Raw genomic sequence first — 20,017 nt, forward strand, 5'->3', positions numbered from 1 at the left:
TCCTTTTAGGTGGTTGTAGAATTTAACGGCTATTTTCTGGATTTTCATAATTAGTGGGTATCTGCCTAATTCTGCTCTGCATGCATTATTTGGTGTTCTGCGTTGTACACGGAGGATATTTTTGCAGAAGTCTACATGCAGATTCTCAATTTGGTGTTTGTCCCATTTTGTGAATTATTGGTTGGTGAGCGGACCCCAGACCTCACAACCATAAAGGGCAATGGGTTCTATAACTGGTTCAAGTATTTTTAGCCAGATCCTATCAAATCAAACTATATTGGTCCCATTCACATGGTTAGCAGATGTTAATGCGAGGTTAGCGAAATGCTTGTGCTTCTAGTTCCGACAGTGCAGTAATATCTAACAAGTAATCTAACAAATTCACAACTACCTTATACACACAAATGTGAAGGGATGAATAAGAATATGTACATATAAAAATATGGATGAGCGATGGCCGAGCGGCATAGGCAAGATGCAGTAGATGATATAAAATACAATATATACATCTGAGATGAGTAATGTAGGATATGTAAACATTATTCAAGTTGCGTTATTTAAAGTGACTAGTCATACCTTTATTAAGTCCTTTTATTAACGTGGCCAGAGATTTGAGTCTGTATGTTGGCAGCAGCCTCTCTGAGTTAGTGATGGCTGTTTAACAGTCTAATGGCCTTGAGATAGAAGCTGTTTTTCAGTCTCTCAGTCCCAGCTTTGATGCACCTGTACTGACCTCGCCTTCTCGATGATAGCGGGGTGAACAGGCAGTGGCTTGGGTGGTTGTTGTCCTTGATTAACTTTTTGGCCTTCCTGTGACATCGGGTGCTGTAGGTGTCCTGGAGGGCAGGTAGTTTGCCCCCGGTGATGCGCTGTACAGACCTCACTACCCTCTGGAGAGCCTTGCAGTTGTGGGCGGAGCAGTTGCTGTACCAGGCGGTGATACAGCCCGACAGGATGCTCTCGATTGTGCATCTGTAAAAGTATGTGAGTTTTTTAGGTGACAAGCCAAATATATTCAGTCTCCTGAGGTTGAAGAGGTGCTGCTGCGCCTTCTTCACAACGCTGTCTGTGTGGGTGGACCATTTCAGTTTGTCCGTGTTGTGTATGCCAAGGAACTTAAAACTTTCCACCTTCTCCACTAATTTCCCGTCGATGTGGATAGGGGGGTGCTCCCTCTGCTGTCTCCTGAAGTCCACAATCATCTCCTTTGTTTTGTTGATGTTGAGTGAGAGGTTATTTTACTGACACCACACTCCGAGGGCCCTCACCTCCGCCCTGTAGGATGTCTCGTCGCTGTTTGTAATCAAGCCTACCACTGTAGTGTCATCCGCAAACTTGATGATTGAGTTGGAGACGTGCATGGCCACGCAGTCGTGGGTGAACAGGGAGTACAGGAGAGGGCTGAGAACGCACCCTTGTGGGACCCCAGTGTTGAGGATCAGCGAAGTGGAGATGTTGTTTCCTACCTTCACCACCTGGGGTTGGCCCGTCAGAATGTCCAGGACCCAGTTGCACAAGGCGGGGTCGAGACCCAGGGTCTCGAGCTTAATGACGAGTTTGGAGGGTACTATGGTGTTAAATGCTGAGCTGTAGTCAATGGACAGCATTCTTAGATATGTATTCCTCCTCTCCACATGGGATAGGGCAGTGTGCAGTGTGATGGCGATTGCATCGTCTGTGGACCTATTGGGGCGGTATGCAAATTGAAGTGGGTCTAGAGTATCAGGTAGGTTGGAGGTGATATGATCCTTGACTAGTCTCTCAAAGCACTTCATGATGACAGAAGTGAGTGCTACGGGACGATAGTCATTTAGTTCAGTTACCTTTACTTTCTTAGGAACAGGAACATTGGTGGCCATCTTGAAGCATGTGGGACAGCAGACTGGGATAGGGATTGATTGAATATGTCCGTAAACACATCAGCCAGCTGGTTTGCGCATCTTCTGAGGACGCGGCTAGGGATGCCTTCTGGGCCGGCAGCCCTGCGAGGGTTAACACGTTTAAATGTTTTACTCACGTTGGCAACAAAGAAGGAGAGCCTACAGGCTTTGGTAGCGTGCCGTGTCAGTGGCACTGTTGTTCTCAAAACGAGCAAAGAAGTGGTTTAATTTGTCTGGGAGCAAGACGTCGATGTCCGCGACGAGGCTGGTTTCCTTTTTGTAATCGGTGATTGTCTGTAGACCCTGCCACATATGTCTCGTGTTTGAGCCGTTGAATTGCGACTACTTTGTCTCTATACTGACAATTTGCTCGTTTGATTTCCCTGTGGAGGGAATAGCTCCACGGTTTGTATTGTTTCCAGTCAATCCAAGCAGTGGTTCTCACTTTCAGTTTTGTGCGAATGCTGCCGTCAATCCACGGTTTCTGGTTAGGGAAGGTTTTAATAGTCACAGTGGGTACGACATCTCCGATGCGCTTGCTAATAAACTCGCTCACCGAGTCAGCGTATACGTCAATGTTGTTGTCTGAGGCTACCCGGAACATATCCCAGTCCATGTGATCGAAGCAATCTTGAAGCATGGAATCCGATTGGTCAGACCGGTGTTGGATAGACCCTGAGAACGGGCGTTTCTTGTTTAAGTTTCTGTCTATGGGCTGGGAGCAACAAAATGGAGTCATGGTCAGCTATTCTGTATGCATCGCGGTTAGAGTAGCAATGGTCCAGAATGCTACCAGCTCGTGTCGCCCATTCGATGTGCTGATAGAATTTAGGGAGTCTTGTTCTCAGGTTAGCTTTGTTAAAATCCCCAGCTACGATAAATGCAGCCTCAGGATGTATGGTTTCCAGTTTACATAGAGTCCAGTGAAGTTCTTTCAGGGCCGAAGAGGTATCTGCTTGGGGGGGATGTACACAACTGTGACTATAATCGAAGAGAATTCTCTTGGAAGATAAGGCGGTCAACATTTGATTGTAAGAAATTCTAGGTCAGGTGAACAAAAGGACTTGAGTTCCTGTATGTGATGAGTCATTAATCATAAGGCATACACCCCCGCCCTTCTTCTTACCAGAGAGATGTTTGTTTCAGTCGGCGCGATGCATGAAGAAACCGGGTGGCTGTTCCGATTCTGACAACATATCTCGAGTGAGCCATGTTTCCATGAAACAGAGAATGTTACAATCTCTGATGTCTCTCTGGAAGGCAACTCGTGCCCTAATTTCGTCCACCTTGTTATCTATTTGAGATTGGTCATTGGCAAGTAACATGCTCGGAAGCGGTGGATGGTGTGCTCGCCTTCTGAGTCTGACCAGTAGGCCGCTCCATCTGCCTCTCCTGCAGCGACCACGTTGTTTTGGGTCGGCCTCTGGGATAAGATCCCATGTCCAGGGTGGAGGTCTGAACAAAGGATCCGCTTCGGGAAAGTATTTCTTGTCATAATGTTGGTAAGCTGTCATCGCTTTTATATGCAATAGTTCTTCCCGGCTGTATGTAATAACATTTTAATAACATTCTTACAATGTAAGAAATAATGCATAAAAAATCTAATAACTGCATTGTTTCCTAAGAACTAGAAGCGAGGCGACCATCTCTGTCTGCGCCATCTATGTTGAATTTTATGTTCCTTTTGATGGCATAGAAGGCCCTTCTTGCCTTGTCTATCAGATCATTCACAGCTTTGTTGAACTTACCTGTGTTTAGGCCGAGGTATGTATAGTTTTTTGTGTGCTCTAGGGCAACGGTGTCTAGTTGGAATTGATATTTGTGGTCCTGTCAAGTGTACCACACTTTTTTAGAAAACCATTATTTTGTCTACCTGAGGTTTACTGTCAGGTCCCAATCTGTGCAGAAGATATATGTGCTGCTATAGGCCCTCCTTGGTTGGGGACAGAAGCACCAGATCATCAGCAAATGGTAGATATTTGACTTCAGATTCTAGTAGGGTGCTACAGACTGTTCTAGTGCCCTCGCCAGTTCATTGATAGATATATACAGTGGGGCGAACAAGTATTTGATACACTGATACACCGATTTTGCAGGTTTTCCTACTTACAAAGCATGTAGAGGTCTGTAATTCTTATCACAGGTACACTTCAACTGTGAGAGACGGAATCTAAAAAAAAAATTAAAAAAAAATACCATTGTATGATTTTTAAGTAATTAATTTGCATTTTATTGCATGACACAAGTATTTGATACATCAGAAAAGCAGAACTTAATATTTGGTACAGAAACCTTTGTTTGCAATTACAGAGTACATACGTTTCCTGTCGTTCTTGACCAGGTTTGCACACACTGCAGCAGGGATTTTGGCCCACTCCTCCATACAGACCTTCTCCAGATCCTTCAGGTTTCGGGGCTGTCGCTGGCCAATACGGACTTTCAGCTCCCTCCAAAGATTTTCTATTGGGTTCAGGTCTGGAGACTGGCTAGGCCACTCCAGGACCAGGACAATTAGGCTGTGCAGGGTGAATACGTGGTCTGTCGTATGGAAATTTGGTAAAAAGCCAATTTGACATTTGCTCAGTACAATGTTTTCACTGAGGAAATGTACGAGTCTGCTGTTAATGATAATGCAGATGATTTTGCCAATGTTGCTGTTGACGCATATCCCACCGTAGTTATTGGGGTCAATATTTTGGGGGTCTCCACTTTTGTGGATTGGGGTGATCAGTTCTTGGTTCCAAATATTGTGGAATATGCCAGAGATGAGGATGATGTAAAATAGTTTTAGTATAGCCAATTGGAACTTGTGGTCTGTATATTTTATCATTTCATTGAGGATACCATCAACACCACAGGCCTTTTTGGGTTGGAGGGTTGTATTTTGTCCTGTTGATCATTAATTGTAATTGTAGAATCCAGTGGGTTCAGGTCGTCTTTAATAGTTGATTCTAAGATGTGTATTTGATCATGTATATGTTTTTGATCTTTGTTCTTCGTTATAGAGCCAAAAAGATTGGACAAGTGGTTTATCCACACATCTCCATTTTGGATAGATAATTCTTCGTGTTGTTTGTTTAGTGTTTTCCAATTTTCCCAGAAGTGGTTAGATGGATTCTTCAATTACAATGAGCTGATTTCTGATTTAGATAAGGCGTAGACTCAGGTTTTCCGGGTTTCTATGTTTTTGGTTGGACAGGTTTCTCAATTTCTTTCTTAGGTTTTTGCATTCTTCATCAAACCATTTGTCATTGATGTTCATTTTCTTTTGCTGTGATCTGATAGGGGTGTCACTAGGCTGACTGTGAACGCTCTAAGAGACTCTGGGTTGAGGTCAGTGATACAGTAGTCTTCAGTACTACTGCCAAGAGATGAGCTATAGGTGTACCTACCATAGGAGTCCCCTCATAGCCTACCATTGACTATGTACATTCCCAGCATGCAACAGAGCTGCAGGAGTTGTGACCCGTTTTTATTGGTTATGTTCTCATAGTTGTGTCTAGGGGGCCACATGAGGGAGGGAATGCTGTCACCTCCAGGTAGGTGTTTGTCCACCTGTGTGCTGAGGGTGTCAGGTTTTGGCACTTAGGTCGCCACAGAATTGTACATGTCCCTGGGCTCTCTCTCTCTCTCTCTCGATCTATCTATCTACCAGGTCTAAACCCTGGTCTTTGACCTAAGTCCATAGTTCCAGCTCCAAACACAAACCATAAATATTCCGTTTGGCAAAATTTCCTCCAAGATGTCACCAAGTGTTCCATGACAATAACAAATCTCTTTTAGGATTCTTAGAATGATATTAAAGCCTTTGGTATCAACATGACATGCAGGCAAGTAGTTTTCACTAAACCCACGTTTTGGATAGCCTGGCTCCACCCCTTGGAGTCTAGTTCCTACTTGCATCGCTATAGGAGGTTTTAGGCTGGGTATCTGTAAAAGCACTTTGTGACAACTGCTGATGTAAAGAAATGGGATTCATTAAATAAATCTGATTTGATTTGGTTAAGAGATGTGTTGGTTCTATGATGATTCTGTGATGGTTGATTTATGTACTTATGTAATGCTCATTGCGATGCTTTGGCTGTGAAAGTGTGATTGGCTGGGTATCTGTGAAAGCATTTGTGATTTATCAACTGAAAGAAAAATGTCAAAATGTCATTTCAACACATCACTTTGGATTTGATTATGCAAATGAAAAACCTGGGATGAATATTATGAATGATCAAGTCATTATTCAACAGTCCATTCCTCCCCACACACACCACTTTGAATCCTGGAGATACGCACACTTGCACTCATACACACACACATGCACACACACACATGCACACACACACACACACACACACACACACACACACACACACACACACATAAAAATCAGACACACACACACACACTGTTTCTTTTTGTGGCTGGGCGTTGCTTGCTTGCCGACACAAAGAAGGCAGGGTTATTAATTACTGCAGGTACTGATTTTCTCCAGTGTGTGTGTGTGTGTGTGTGTGTGTGTGTGTGTGTGTGTGTGTGTGTGTGTGTGTGTGTGTGTGTGTGTGTGTGTGTGTGTGTGTGTGTGTGTGTGTGTGTGTTCTCCAAACACTCCCCTGTGGCTCTGAACGGCCTCTCTCTCTCTCTGAAAGACCTCTCTCACTCTGAAGGGCCCCTCTCTCTCTCTCTCTCTCTCTCTCTCTCTCTCTCAAGGGTCTCTCTCTCTCTCAAGGGCCTTTCTCTCTCTCAAGGGCCTTTCTCTCTCTCTCTGAAGGGCCTTTCTCTCTCTCTCTGAAGGACCTCTCTCTCTCTCTCTCTCTCTGACGGGCCTCTCTCTCTCTGAAGGGCCTCTCTCTCTCTCTCTCTCTGAAGGGCCTCTCTCTCTCTCTGAAGGGCCTCTTTCTCGCTTTCTCTCTGAAGGGCCTCTACTTCTCTCTCTGAAGGGCTTCTCTCAAGGTCCTTTCTCTCTCTCAAGGGCTTCTCTCAAGGTCCTTTCTCTCTCTCAAGGGCCTCTCTCAAGGGTCTCTCTCTCTCACACACTCTGAAGGGCCCCTCTCTCTCTGAAGGGCCCCTCTCTCTCTCAAGGGCCTCTCGCTCTCTCTCAAGGGCCTCTCGCTCTCTCTCAAGGGCCTCTCGCTCTCTCTCAAGGGCCTCTCGCTCTCTCTCAAGGGCCTCTCGCTCTCTCTCAAGGGCCTCTCGCTCTCTCTCAAGGGCCTCTCGCTCTCTCTCAAGGGCCTCTCGCTCTCTCTCAAGGGCCTCTCGCTCTCTCTCAAGGGCCTCTCGCTCTCTCTCAAAGGCCTCTCGCTCTCTCTCAAAGGCCTCTCTCTGAAGGGCCTCTCTCTCTCTCTCTCTCTCTCTCTCTGTCTCTCTGTCTCTCTGTCTCTCTGTCTCTCTGTCTCTCTCTGTCTCTCTGTCTCTCTGTCTCTCTGTCTCTCTGTCTCTCTGTCTCTCTGTCTCTCTGTCTCTCTGTCTCTCTGTCTCTCTCTCTCTCTCTCTCTCTCTGAACGGCCTCTCTCTGAACGGCCTCTCTCTGAACGGCCTCTCTCTGAAGTCAGAAGTTTACATACACTTAGGTTGGAGTCATTAAAACTCGTTTTTCAACCACTCCACACATTTCTTGTTAAAAAAACGATAGTTTTGGCAAGTCGGTTAGTACATCTACTTTGTGCATGACACAAGTCACTTTTTCAACAATTGTTTACAGACAGATTATTTCACTTATAATTCACTGTATCACATTTCCAGTGGGTCATAAGTTTACATACACTAAGTTGACTGTGACTTAAACCAGCCTGGAAAAGTCCAGAAAATGATGTCATGGCTTTAGAAGCTTCTGATACGCTAATTGACATCATTTGAGTCAATTGGAGGTGTACCTGTGGATGTATTTCAAGGCCATACCTTCAAACTCAATGCCTCTTTACTTGACATCATGGGAAAATCAAAAGAAATCAGCCAAGACCTCAGAAAAAAAATTGTAGACCTCCACAAGTCTGGTTCATCCTTTGGAGCAATGTCCAAACGCCTGAAGGTACCACGTTCATCTGTACAAACAGTAGTACGCAAGTATAAACACCATGGGACCACGCAGCCGTCATACCGCTCAGGAAGGAGACGCGTTCTGTCTCCTAGAGATGAATGTACTTTGGTGTGAAAAGTGCAAATCAATCCCAGAACAACAGCGAAGGACCTTGTGAAGATGCTGGAGGAAACAAGTACAAAAGTATCTATATCCACAGTAAAACGAGTCCTATATCGACATAACCTGAAAGGCTGCTCAGCAAGGAAGAAGCCACTGCTCCAAAACCGCCATAAAAAAGACAGACTACAGTTTGCAACTGCACATGGGGCCAAAGATTGTGAAAGGCCACCCGAAACGATTGACCCAAGTTGAACAATTTAAATGCAATGCTACCAAATACTAATTGAGTGTATGTAAACTTCTGACCCACTGTGGATGTGCTGAAACAAATACAATCTGAAATAAATCATTCTCTCAACTATTATTGTTTACTAGGATTAAATGTCAGGAATTGTTAAAAACTGAGTTTAAATATATTTGGCTAAGATGTATGTAAACCTCCGACTTGAACCATGTGTGTGCATATATAGTCTGTTTAAATAGTGTTTATATAGGCCTCCCGGGTGGCGCAGTGGTCTAGGGCACTGCATCGCAGTGCTAACTGCGCCACCAGAGTCTCTGGGTTCGCGCCCAGGCTCTGTCGCAGCCGGCCGCGACCGGGATGTCCGTGGGTCGACGCACAATTGGCATAGCGTCGTCCGGGTTAGGGAGGGTTTGGCCGGTAGGGATATCCTTGTCTCATCACGCTCCAGCGACTCCTGTGGCGGGCCGGGCGCAGTGCGTGCTAACCAAGGGTGCCAGGTACACGGTGTTTCCTCCGACACATTGGTGCGGCTGGCTTCCGGGTTGGAGGCGCGCTGTGTTAAGAAGCAGTGCGGCTTGGTTGGGTTGTGCTTCGGAGGACGCATGGCTTTCAACCTTCGTCTCTCCCGAGCCCGTACGGGAGTTGTAGCGATGAGACAAGATAGTAATTACTAGCGATTGGATACCACGAAAATTGTGGAGAAATTGGGATAAAAAAAATAAAAAATATAAAAATGTAAAAAAATTGTGTGTATATATATATATATTTTATTCCTGGCCTTCCTGTATCTCTGAACACCATCCAGTTTTGATTTCTATTTGACGTATATTTATCCACTGTGATGTTTCACAAGTTCTGAACCTTTCTATTCTCATAGATTCTACATATTGTAAATTAAAAAATCTTATTTTTTGCTAAGAGCATTATACTATTATTTCAATTGACTTTTTAAATCACCCAGCAGGGCTATTTGCAGAGTTAGCTCCAGGTAAATATTGCAATTCTTCAGCCATTCCTGGACAAGTTACATATAGACAGTACCAAAACAAGCTACATATAGACAGTACCAAAACAAGCTACATATAGACAGTACCAAAACAAGCTACATATGGACAGTACCAAAACAAGCTACATATAGACAGTACCAAAACAAGCTACATATAGACAGTACCAAAACAAGCTACATATAGACAGTACCAAAACAAGCTACATATGGACAGTACCAAAACAAGCTACATATAGACAGTACCAAAACAAGCTACATATAGACAGTACCAAAACAAGCTACATATAGACAGTACCAAAACAAGCTACATATAGACAGTACCAAAACAAATGATCTAATGATTCTGTCTCCTCGCAGAGAAATCTGCAGAGCTGGTATGGTTGTATATAAATAACATTCCATCGTTTGCAAGAATTTTGTAGAATTATTCAAATTGAAAAATGTTGAATCCGGCGTTGTTTTTGCGTGTCAATTCCATGGAAATCGGTACATCGAAAAATCTCTTCTCAACTATTTTGCAATTTAAATGGCACAGCTATACATTTTTGGGTCGTTAAAACCTCTACAGGATCGGGTGTCCCTTCCACTGGCCGGTTGAGCTAACGTAGGCTAATGTGATTAGCATGAGGTTGTAAGTAACAAGAACATTTCCCAGGACATAGACATATCTGATATGGGCAGAAAGCTACAATTCTTGTTAATCTAACTGCACTGTCCAATTTACAGTAGCTATTACGGTGAAATAATACCATGCTATTGTTTGAGGAGAGTGCACAATTATGAAATCGAAAAATTACTAATAAACTAATGAGGCACATTTAGGCAGTCTTGATACAATATTTTGAACAGAAATGCAAAGTCTAAAACTTTGCACATGACTATGGAACTACGAGATAGATGGAGATGATCGTGGACTCCAGGAAAAGGAGGACCGAGCACGCCCCTATTCTCATCGACGGGGCTGTAGTGGAGCAGGTTGAGAACTTCAACTTCCTTGGGGTCCACATCACCAACAAACTAACATGGTCCAAACACACCAAGACAGTTGTGAAGAGGGCACGACAAAGCATATTCCCCCTCAGGAGACTAAAACGATTTGGCATGGGTCCTGAGATCCTCAAAAGGTTCTACATCGAGAGCATCCTGACTGGTTGCATTACCGCCTGGTACGGCAAGTGCTCGGCCTCCGACCGCAAGACACTACAGAGGGTAGTGCGTACGGCCCAGTACATCACTGGGGTAAAGCTGCCTGCCATCCAGGACCTCTACACCAGGCAGTGTCAGAGGAAGGCCCTAAAAATTGTCAAAGACCCCAGCCACCCCAGTCATAGACTGTTCTCTCTACTACCGCATGGCAAGCGGTACCGGAGTGCCAAGTCTAGGGCAAAAGGGCTTCTCAACAGTTTTTACCCCCAAGCCATAAGACTCCTGAACAGGTAACCAAACGGTTACCTGGACTATTTGCATTGCCCCTGCTCTGCTCCTCTCCTCTCTGCTCCTCTCCTCTCTGCTCCTCTCCTCTCTGCTCTGCTCCTCCCCTCTCTGCTCCTCCCCTCTCTGCTCCTCCCCTCTCTGCTCCTCCCCTCTCTGCTCCTCTCCTCTCTGCTCCTCCCCTCTCTGCTCCTCCCCTCTCTGCTCCTCTCCTCTCTGCTCCTCTCCTCTCTGCTCCTCCCCTCTCTGCTCCTCCCCTCTCTGCTCCTCCCCTCTCTGCTCCTCTCCGCTCTGCTCCTCTCCTCTCTGCTCTTCTCCTCTCTGCTCCTCTCCTCTCTGCTCCTCCCCTCTCTGCTCCTCCCCTCTCTGCTTCTCCCCTCTCTGCTCCTCTCCTCTCTGCTCCTCTCCTCTCTGCTCCTCTCCTCTCTGCTCCTCTCCTCTCTGCTCCTCTCCTCTTTGCTCCTCCCCTCTCTGCTGCCTCATATTAAACTCTCAGTAGGTTACATATGAACTCAGTCTGTCTCATTGACGTCATAGTAAAGTCTAAAGGGACCTTCAGGATTATCGAACGGTTGTGAATTGTATTACGCCTGTAATGGGTGACAAAATGGTTATACGTGAAATAGGAGAGAACAGAACTGTTGCATATGAGGTAAAACATTGCTAAATGGAAATGCGTTACACAGTTGTAATACCACTACATTTTGCTGTAAAACCCTGCAAAAAAATGTGGCTCCAAAGTTGTAATCCTAGGCTCAAAGTGTATAATGTTTTATCTGACTGACTTTTGATGTAATGGTACTGTCACGCCCTGGCCTTAGTTATCTTTGTTTTCTGTATTATTTTAGTTAGGTCAGGGTGTGACATGGCGGATGTTTGTGTGTGTTTGTCTCGTCTTGGGTGGTTGTATTGTCTAGGGGGTGTTTGTAGAGTTCATGGGGTTGTGTTCAGTGTAGGTGTTTATGTAAGTCTATGGTTGCCTAGATTGGTTCTCAATTAGAGACAGCTGTTTATCGTTGTCTCTGATTGGGAACCATATTTAGGCAGCCATATTCATTGGGTATGTCGTGGGTGATTGTCTATGTGTAAATTGCCAGTGTCTGCACTTATTGTCGTATTATAGCTTCGCGGTCGTTTGTTGTTTGTTTTAGTGTTCTTCGTCTTCCTTAAATAAATACATTATGTATTTATATCACGCTGCGCCTTGGTCCTCTCTTTCCCCCGAAGACGATCGTGACAGGAAGACTACATACAGAGCCTTCAGAAAGTTTTCATACCCCTTGACTTATTCCACATTTTGTTGTGTTACAGACTGAATTCAAAATAGATTAAATATATTTTTTTCCCCCCACCCATCTGTCACGATCGTGTGGCGGATTGACAGACCAAAATGCAGCAGTTGGAAAATATGCCATCTTCTTTTATTATAACACGAAGATGAACACGACACAAAAACACTTTAACAAAACAACAAAATAACAAAACGACCGTGAAGCTACAAACGTTGTGCACATACAAACAGGCTACAAACGTTCTTACATAGACAATTACCCACAACCAATGAGAGCCTATGGCTACCCTAAATAAGGCTCCCAATCAGAGACAACCGAAATCAGCTGTCTCTAATTGGGAACTCATTCAGGTAACCATAGACTCTCCTAGACAACTAAACATACATAGACAATACTAGAAACCTGTACTCCACACAAACCCATATACTATACACAACCCCTTTACCATAAACAACACCCAAAACCAACAAAACAAAAACATTCCCCATGTCACACCCTGACCTAACTAAAATAATAAAGAAAACCAATAATACTAAGGCCAGGGCGTGACATAACCCCCCCCTTGAGGCGCGAACTCCGGGCGCACCATACACAGTCTAGGGGAGGGTCTGGGTGGGCTTCCATCCACGGTGGCGGCTCCGGCTCTGGTCGCGGTCCCCACGTCACCACAGTACCTAAACACCTCCTAGGCTTCCTCCAAACGACCCCCCTCCACCTTAACCCCATTGCATTCAGGGGCAGTTCCGGACTAAGGGGCAGTACCAGGGTAAGAGGCAGTACCAGGGTCAGGGGCAGTACTAGGGTCAGGGACAGTACCAGGGTCAGGGGCAGTACCAGGGTAAGGGGCAGCACCAGGGTAAGGGGCAGCACCAGGGTAAGGGGCAGCTCCGGACTGAGGAATGGCAGCTCCGGACTGAGGGACTGCAGCTCCGGACTGAGGGACTGCAGCTCCGGACTGAGGGATGGCCCATGGCTGGCTGACGGATCTGGCTGCTCATGGCTAGCTGACGGATCTGGCTGCTCATGGCTAGCTGACGGATCTGGCTGCTCATGGCTAGCTGACGGATCTGGCTGCTCATGGCTAGCTGACGGATCTGGCTGCTCATGGCTAGCTGACGGATCTGGCTGCTCATGGCTGGCTGACGGATCTGGCTGCTCATGGCTAGCTGACGGATCTGGCTGCTCATGGCTAGCTGACGGATCTGGCTGCTCATGGCTGGCTGACTGATCTGGCTGCTCCTGTCTGGTTGGCGGCTCTGGCAGATCCTGTCTGGTTGGCGGCTCTGGCAGATCCTGTCTGGTTGGCGGCTCTGGCAGATCCTGTCTGACGGACGGCTCTAGCGGCTCCTGTCTGGCTGGCGGCTCTAGCGGCTCCTGTCTGGCGGACGGCTCAGTGGGCTCATGGCAGACGGGCGGCTTTGCAGGCTCATGGCAGACGGGCGGCTTTGCAGGCTCATTGCAGACGGATGGCTCAGATGGCGCTGGGGAGACGGATGGCTCAGATGGCGCTGGGGAGACGGATGGCTCAGATGGCGCTGGGGAGACGAGCAGTTCAGTCATCGCTGTGCTGACGGCAGACTCCTGCCGGCTGAGGCGCACTGTAGGCCTGGTGCGTGGTGCCGGGACTGGTGGCACCGGGCTGGGGACACGCATCTCAGGGCTAGTGCGGGGAGCAGGAACAGGGCATACTGGACCCTGGGGACGCACATTAGGCCTAGTGCGTGGGGCCGGAACTGGTGGTACCGGACTGGGGACACGCATCTCAGGGCTAATGCGGGGAGCAGCAACAGGATGCACAGGACTCTGGAGACGCACAAAAGGCTTAGTGCGTGGTGCCGGAATTGGCCTGTTACGTGGTGTAGGCACTGGTGGCACTGAACTGGGGCGGGGAGGTGGCGCCGGAAATACCGGACCGTGCAGGCGTATTGGCTCCCTTGAGCATTGAGCCTGACCAACCTTACCTGGTTGAATGCTCCCCGTTGCCCGACCAGTGCGGGGAGGTGGAATAACCCGCACCGGGCTATGTAGGCGAACCGGGGACACCATGCGTAAGGCTGGTGCCATGTAAACCGGCCCGAGGAGACGCACTGGTGGCCAGATATGTAGGGCCGGCTTCATGACATCCGGCTCAATACTCAATCTAGCCCTGCCAGTGCGGGGAGGTGGAATAACCCGCACCGGGCTATGCACACGTACAGGAGACACCGTGCGCTCTACTGCGTAACACGGTGTCTGCCCGTACTCTCGCTCTCCACGGTAATTACAGGGAGTAGGCGCAGGTTTCCTACCTGACTTCGCCACTCTCCCTTTAAGCCCCCCCCAAAGAAATTTTTTGGGTTTTCCCACAGGCTTCCTACCGCTTCGTCGTGCTGCCTCCATTCGCCGGTATCCCTCCTCGCACTGCGCCAGAGAATCCCAGGCGGGCTCCGGCACTCTCCCTGGGTTGATCGCCCACCTGTCGATCTCCTCCCACGTAGTGTAACCCAGATCCTTTGTAGGTTCCTTTTCCTGCCTCCGAGCTAGCTCCTCATATCGCCGCCTCTCTGCTTTCGCTGCCTCCAGCTCAGCTTTGGGGCGGTTATATTCTCCTGGTACCTCCCGGTCTAAAATTTCCTCCCATGTCCATAAATCCTTGTATTGCTCCTGTTGCCGCTGGTCATGCCGCTTGGTCCTATGGTGGGTAATTCTGTCTATGTAAAACGTTTGTAGCCTGTATGTATGTGCACAACGTTTGTAGCTTCACGGTCGTTTTGTTGTTTTGTTAAAGTGTTTTTGTGTCGTGTTCATCTTCGTGTAGTTAAATAAAAGAAGATGGCTTATTTTCCAACTGCTGCATTTTGGTCTGTCAATCCGCCACACGATCGTGACACCATCTACACACAATACCCAGTATTGACAAAGTGAAATGCTCATTTTTAGAAATGTTTGCAAAGTTATTGAAAATGAAATACAGAAATATCTCATTTACGTAAGTATTCACACCCCTTGAGTCAATACATGTTAGAATCCCCTTTGGTAGCGATTACAGCTGTGAGTCTTTCTGGGTAAGTCTATAAGAGCTGTGAGTCTTTCTGGGTAAGTCTGTAAGAGCTGTGAGTCTTTCTGGGTAAGTCTGTAGGAGCTGTGAGTCTTTCTGGGTAAGTCTGTAAGAGCTTTACACACCTGGATTGTACAAAATGTACACGTTATCCTTTTTTTATTTCTTCAAGCTCTGTGGTTGTTGATGATTGCTGGACAGCCATTTTCAAGTTTTGCCATAGCTTTTTAAGCCATTTTAAATGTAGGACGTAACACAACAACATGTGGAAAACATCCAGAGGTGTGAGTACTTTCTGAAAGCCACTGAAGGGCTGATCTGTGATTGGACAGCAGACCCTTGTTGTCATGGTTACAGCCCATAGACACTTCTGTCATTTATTATTTGGTTTCAGATTGCTTCCTGAGTTAATTGGGTCGCTGACCTTTTCTCTCTCGTCTTTCTGTCCTCTGTTATTGGTTACTCGCTCTCTTTCTCTTCTCTGTGATTGGTCACTCACACTCTCTCTTCTCTGTGATTGGCAGGTTGTGACCAGGGGCCTGGTAGGTGTTGTTGCCACTGAGACCGAGTGCGTGTCGCCACGGTGTTGCGTCGTTGCCATGGGGAAACAGAACAGCAAGCTACGGCCAGAGATGCTTCAGGACCTGAGAGAGAACACGGAGTTCTCCGACCACGAACTACAGGAGTGGTACAAGGTCACTACACACACACACACACACGCGCACACACGCGCACACACACACACACACACACACACACACACACACACACACACACACACACACACACACACACACACACACACACACACACACACACACACACACACACACAGTACACAGTACACACACAGTACACACACACAGTACACACACACACAGTACACACACACACAGTACACACACAGTACACACACACACACACACACACACACACACACACACACACACACACACACACACACACACACACACACACACACACACACACACACACACACACACAGATAAGAAGGTGCTATACTGGATTTTCTCTAAATGTATCCGCTATCATTTCATACAAACGACAAGAAGGTTTGAACATCAGATAGGCAGCTACTTACCTCCGGCTTCAAGTTCGCCCTGGACGCTTTCTGGAATTCCCAACTCAATGTTCGAGCTACCAAAGAGGGACAGCGAAAGTTACAGAGGGCAGAGGGGGGGGGGGTTCCTGGTGAGATTAAGCTGAAGGGAGAACCGGCCACCTCTTCCCTCCATTCTTGTCACGCCCTGACCTTAGAGATCCTTATTATTCTCTATGTTTGGTTAGGTCAGGGTCACGCCCTGACCTTAGAGATCCTTATTATTCTCTATGTTTGGTTAGGTCAGGGTCACGCCCTGACCTTAGAGATCCTTATTATTCTCTATGTTTGGTTAGGTCAGGGTCACGCCCTGACCTTAGAGATCCTTATTATTCTCTGGTTAGGTCAGGGTGTGACTCGGGTGGGAAAGTCTATGTTTTATATTTCTTTGTTTTTGGCCGCGTGTGTTTCCCAATCAGAGGCAGCTGTCTATCGTCGTCTCTGATTGGGGATCATATATGAGTTGTCATTTCCCTTTTGGGGTTTTGTGGGATCTTGTTTTCTGTTTCGTGTTTTCTGCCTGACAGAACTGAGCGCTTTCATTTTCACCTTTGTTATTTTGTTTGAGTGTTTTATGAGATAAAAGAATCATGAACACTTTCCACGCTGCGCTTTGGTCCACTCTTCCTACCACCAACGAGAGCCATAACAATTCTACTGGCCATAGGAACTTGATAATACAATGGATGACCTCCAGGGAAGGGAAAACCAGCCACCTCTTCCCTCCATTCTATTGGCTAATGTACAGCCACTTGATAATAAAATGGATGACCTCTGATCCAACGAGACTCTCGAAACTGCAATATCCTCTGCTTTTCTGAAACATGGCTGACGGACAAGATACTCCCCCATGGCTATCCAACTTGATGGATTCTCCATTCACCATGCTGACAGGACAGTGGAGTCGAGGGGGCGCGGGGGGGTGGGGGGGGTTTGCTTCTTCATCAACAACAAGCTGACTCCAGCGCGGTAGAAGTGTGTTCACCCGTCTTGGAAAACCTGATGGTCAAATGCCCGAGGGACTTTTCAGCTGTTATTGTGACTGCTGTATACGTTCCACCTCAAGACAAATAACAAGCTGGCATTTATCAAACTGTACGAGGCTATAACCAAGCAGGAAAACTTACATCCAGAGACTGCTTTTATGATTGCAAGTGATCTTGACCTTGTCAGCTCAGGGATTTGATCTAGCAAACTTTCAATTACTGGCCCAACGCTCTAACCACAAGGCTACCTGCCGCCACGTCACTGGGGCAGATCTCCCTGCCATCCAGGACCTCTATATCAGGCTGTGTGAAAGGAAGGCCCAGAAAATTGTTAAAGACTCCATCCACCCAAGCCAAAGACTCTTCTCTCTGCCTCCGCACAGCAAGATGTACCGGTGCATCAAGTCTGACACCAACAGGTTCCTGAACATCTTCCATCCCTATACTGTAACACCAGGAAAGAGAGACCACTTGGCGTCTATAATGTAATTACCTTTTTAAATGACATCATGTGTCTACGTGATATTTAACCTCCCTCAGCCTCGTATGGCAGATAAAGTAGAGCTGGGACGATAAACTGACCTAACCGGCCACTTTTATAGCTGGTGTTACGATGAATAACCTACAGGGTCCTACTAGAGAAATGTGAAGTTTGAAATGAAATATGTTTGCTAATATGGATGATTGTTGATGGGACAATTATTATCTACAACATTCGTAGTAGTAGTAGTAGTGGTGGTGGTGGTGGTAGTAATAGTAGCAGTAGCGGCAGTAGTAGCGGCAGTAGTAGTAGCAGTAGTAGCAGTAGTAGCAGTAGTAGCAGTAGTAGCAGTAGTAGCAGTAGTAGTAGTAGTAGTAGTAGTAGTAGTAGTAGTAGTAGTAGTAGTAGTAGTAGTAGTATTGGGGCGGCAGGTAGCCTAGTGGTTAGAGCGTTGGGCCAGTAACCAGCAGGTAGCCTAGTGGTTAGAGCGTTGGCCTAGTAACCAGCAGGTAGCCTAGTGGTTAGAGCGTTGGGCCAGTAACCAGCAGGTAGCCTAGTGGTTAGAGCGTTGGCCTAGTAACCAGCAGGTAGCCTAGTGGTTAGAGCATTGGGCCAGTAACCAGCAGGTAGCCTAGTGGTTAGAGCGTTGGACTAGTAACCAGCAGGTAGCCCAGTGGTTAGAGCGTTGGGCCAGTAAGCAGCAGGTAGCCTAGTGGTTAGAGCGTTGGCCTAGTAACCAGCAGGTAGCCTAGTGGTTAGAGCGTTGGGCCAGTAACCAGCAGGTAGCCTAGTGGTTAGAGCGTTGGCCTAGTAACCAGCAGGTAGCCTAGTGGTTAGAGCATTGGGCCAGTAACCAGCAGGTAGCCTAGTGGTTAGAGCGTTGGACCAGTAACCAGCAGGTAGCCTAGTGGTTAGAGCGTTGGGCCAGTAACCAGCAGGTAGCCTAGTGGTTAGAGCATTGGGCCAGTAACCAGCAGGTAGCCTAGTGGTTAGAGCGTTGGACCAGTAACCAGCAGGTAGCCTAGTGGTTAGAGCGTTGGGCCAGTAACCAGCAGGTAGCCTAGTGGTTAGAGCATTGGGCCAGTAACCAGCAGGTAGCCTAGTGTGTCACGCTGAATGACGCTGGAGAGACGAAGCAGGTACGGGGAGTAACATTTAATAAATGACGGACATATAACGAGACAAGCACAGCGTCAGCAAACAGAAACTTAGACAAGAAACAATCAATGCAGCAGCAAGGGAACAGACAAATATAGGGGAGGAAATTAACATGTAATAAGTGAGTCCAGGTGAGTCCATTAACGCTGATGCGAGTGACGAGGGAAGGCAGGTGTGGGTGATGGATGGCAGGAGCGTGTGATGCAGGGTAATCTGGCGCCCTCAAGCGCCAGGGGAAGCGAAGAGCGGGAGCAAACATGACAGTACCCCTCCCTCTTGGGACGCCACCCGGCGTCCCACCTGGGCAAACCGGCCGAGACATGGGCGCAGGGCAAGCCAGTTGGGGCGTGAAAGCCCGACGAACCGGCAGGAGCGTGGGAGCCTGGCGAGCCGGCTCAGGCATAGGAGCCTGACGATCCGGCTGAGGCAAAGCGCCTGTCGATCCCGCTGAAGGGGAGCCCGATGATCCAGTGGAGTGTGACGTGGGATGGGAAACCGCCGAGCCAGGAAAACCTCTCGAGCCAGCCAGGGCGTGAAAGCCTGAAGGGCTAGCTTAGGCACCCCGGTTCCATCGGCAGCGGAATCCACCAACGTCACCAACAAAACACAAGACAAACAAAAAAACTCCTGGACCGGCTGGGGAAGAAAAAACTGACGATCCAGCTGAGACCCGACGTGGGATGGGCGTCATCCGAGTCAACCGGGGCAAGGAAACCTCTCGAGCCTGCTAGGGCGTGGAAGCCCGATGAGCAGGCTAGGCACCCCCGGTTCCATCGGTGGTGACCCAGAGCCGATGCCACTATTCCAACCAGAACGCCAGTACTCCCCGATGCTTCGTATATGGCTGCTGCATTCTGTCACGCTGAATGACGCTGGAGAGACGAAGCAGGTACGGGGAGTAACATTTAATAAATGACGGACATATAACGAGACAAGCACAGCGTCAGCAAACAGAAACTTAGACAAGAAACAATCAATGCAGCAGCAGGGAACAGAGCAAGGGAACAGACAAATATAGGGGAGGAAATTAACATGTAATAAGTGAGTCCAGGTGAGTCCATTAACGCTGATGCGAGTGACGAGGGAAGGCAGGTGTGGGTGATGGATGGCAGGAGCGTGTGATGCAGGGTAATCTGGCGCCCTCAAGCGCCAGGGGAAGGGAAGAGCGGGAGCAAACATGACATAGTGGTTAGAGCGTTGGACTAGTAACCAGCAGGTAGCCTAGTGGTTAGAGCGTTGGACTAGTAACCAG

At 47.5% G+C, this 20,017-nt stretch overlaps 1 protein-coding gene across 1 annotated transcript in view; it reads left to right on the plus strand.

Moving 5' to 3' along the window:
- LOC129830678 (hippocalcin-like protein 1) overlaps window positions 1–20,017 on the plus strand; it is an 88,569-nt gene that overhangs the window by 47,143 nt on the left and 21,409 nt on the right. The window contains exon 2 of the mRNA XM_055893281.1: window positions 15,545–15,715. Coding sequence (XP_055749256.1) covers window positions 15,620–15,715 — 96 coding nt within the window. The 5' untranslated portion in view covers window positions 15,545–15,619. The remainder of the gene's footprint in view (window positions 1–15,544; window positions 15,716–20,017) is intronic.

Source organism: Salvelinus fontinalis, chromosome 32 (assembly GCF_029448725.1).
Source record: "Salvelinus fontinalis isolate EN_2023a chromosome 32, ASM2944872v1, whole genome shotgun sequence".
Taxonomy (NCBI): Eukaryota; Metazoa; Chordata; class Actinopteri; order Salmoniformes; family Salmonidae; genus Salvelinus; species Salvelinus fontinalis.